At 38.6% G+C, this 2,605-nt stretch overlaps 1 protein-coding gene across 1 annotated transcript in view; it reads right to left on the bottom strand.

Moving 5' to 3' along the window:
• The window catches only part of ZC3H15 (zinc finger CCCH-type containing 15), a 30,049-nt gene that overhangs the window by 8,074 nt on the left and 19,370 nt on the right, over positions 1 to 2,605 (bottom strand). The window contains exon 3 of the mRNA XM_009995246.1: positions 650 to 751. Coding sequence (XP_009993548.1) covers positions 650 to 751 — 102 coding nt within the window. The remainder of the gene's footprint in view (positions 1 to 649; positions 752 to 2,605) is intronic.

Genomic DNA, 2,605 nt, shown 5'->3' with positions numbered 1-2,605 from the left:
CTTCCATTAAAATATTTTCATTAAATCCTTGATGTCTGATAAAGTATAATCTAAACACTGAGTCTCACCCTCATCCCATTATACTTGATCACACAAAAGAACAGCAAGGTGGCAGCCAGTGGCTCAAAATGTCAGTTGAACCACACCACCAAATACATGCAGAACTACCAGACTTGCTTCCACTTCAAGTTATAATAAATTCTTCCCCAAGCAGAACAAGCAGCACTTATCAGCTTATAATTCTTTTTCATCTTCTACCAATTCTAGTACTTGTAGTAATAACAACTACTCTTAACTGGCCACTATTTCTTAGATTAGGTGGGAATTAAAAAATAAAACCAATGTTCACCTGTACTTTCCTGACAGCCAATGCCTAGAGACTAATTTCAGCTACACTGTGACATTAATGATGCTACTATTAGAATACTATTATACCAACAAACCCAGCCTTATTAGTTGAGTGTGGTTTGGGAGGTTGTTGCTGTATTTCCTTATTTTTTTGTTTGTTGTTTTAATCTCTGCTAGTCATAATACATTAGGCAAATAGCAATTGAACTTTTTTCTACTTCAATATAATATGACAACCAATATGTATAGTGAAAGACTGTTAGACTATACAGTGAGAAAATAACACAGAACTCAACATTACCTGACGTGGATTTTGCTGACCAAACTTGACTTGGTGAGTCACAGCCTTGATAAATTTCTGTTGTTTTGCACCTTTCTTATTTTTCAGGCCAAATGTTTTGTCCTAAATCAAGAGAGATATACAGCTACAATAACTGAAACAAAGTTATGATCTGGAAAAAAAAAAAAAAAAAAAAAAAAGCCCACTTGCCCCTCTCCCAGGTTTTCAGTTCAACCGACTATTTCCTCCAGAAATACAAACAATTCAAGGAGCAGTATGGGCACTATTTGGACCCCTCACATGATCTTCAAAGACTGCATTCAGAACCTACTACATGCTGCTTTTGTGTGACCTATTGCTTTTATCACCAGACCTACCTGCGTCCAGCTATTAGTGCGTTTAATGACCACTCAAGTAATATCTGAGGAAAACATGAAAAAGAGCATAAATACTGTCTGTTGTCTTATTACCCACCTAAAAGAACATGACTTATCTTCAAGTATTCAAATAGGTTACACAGATGAATAATACCACAAGTAACATGCTATTTTTTATTTCCAAATATTTTAAACTTTTCATCTTCTACCTGCCCTAATGTGAAGTGAAGATTTTCCCCCAAAGTCCAAACAGGTGCTTGCACTTAGAGAACTCACTGCCAGAAGTTTCTGTTTATTGCCTGAACCAATTATTCCTCCACACCTCCAATTTTATTGTTAGAAACAGGTTTCTATATTCAACCTATTAACAACTCATGAAAAAAATGCCTCACTTCCACATGTGTATCTCAAGGAAAAGTCATTTTTTTGCAACTTACTCACCTACATGGAAAACCTATCCATGCCTCTGATTTGATACCAGGATGGATATTTTTCCTTGCAGGGACATGTAACAGATGTTGATCCAGAGATAACACCCCCTCAGTTATTACATACCTTTGGAAACCCTACCTATAAAAAACATATTATCCAAGAACTATAAAATAACTATTTCCAAATTTTTAGATTAATCCTGTTTTCTATTACCATGTGTTGCCTGTTAACAACCAGCTGGTCATCTGTTACTTCCTCATAATTTGAACACTACCTAATTTGTCAAAGGACTTGAGAAAGGAAATAAATCATTCACATGCCTGATTTCATGAGCAAATGCCACACGGAATATAGAATCCCTATGCACTTGAATTTCGTAATAAATAGTTAATAACCAATGCAAGTTTTTCTCCTTTCAGCTGCAGTTTTGGGTATAAAACCCCATAATTTTCCTATGAGCTAGATCAGCAAGAACCTGAGAAACACTGAAGTCAGCAGAGAGTACAAAGAACCTCTAAATGAAAATTTCCAAAGAACACAGGAGCAATATTCTGCAGTGCTAGATCTTAAAATAACAGTTGCACTACGTGCATATTCTGCCTAAAAACCTGAGCAGCTACCACCTTTCTTGCCAACAGATGCAAACATCTAATTTGCTAAAACTATTCCCCCCTTGGACTTCCCATATTTCTTTTCATTTTAGCATAGTGGAAAATTTGCACAGCTACCCTAACAACTATAGGATGCACACACACTTCTGGCAAACCCAAAATATGGTTTTACCTTGAAATTGTGCATCTCAAGTTCGAACACAAAATGAGATATTAGATGAATCCTCCCATGATTTTCAATTCAACTTACATGAAATATATGCTAAACTTACTCCAGGAAATGCCTCCTCAGCCACACAGGCCAGACTGCATTGAAAAAAAAAGCCAACAAACCCAGAACAAACAAAACACGTGCTGAAAACTGAGCGCAAAACGCCAACTCCCCCTCAGCGAGCTGGGCTGGGAAACCACAGGAGCAGAAGGGCGAGCAAGGCCCAAGAAAAGAGCAGAGCTGTGTTCTCAGCCCCCTGACAGCTCCGGCCTCACACCCTCCCGGCTGGCAGCACCGACCCCCGGGCGGGCAGCACCAACCCCCGCCCGCACAACCGGGGCGCCCG

The sequence above is a fragment of the Chaetura pelagica genome, unplaced genomic scaffold, assembly GCF_000747805.2.
Source record: "Chaetura pelagica isolate M959 unplaced genomic scaffold, ChaPel_1.0 scaffold33, whole genome shotgun sequence".
Taxonomy (NCBI): domain Eukaryota; kingdom Metazoa; phylum Chordata; class Aves; order Apodiformes; family Apodidae; genus Chaetura; species Chaetura pelagica.
This window is presented reverse-complemented; position numbering and strand designations above follow the sequence as displayed.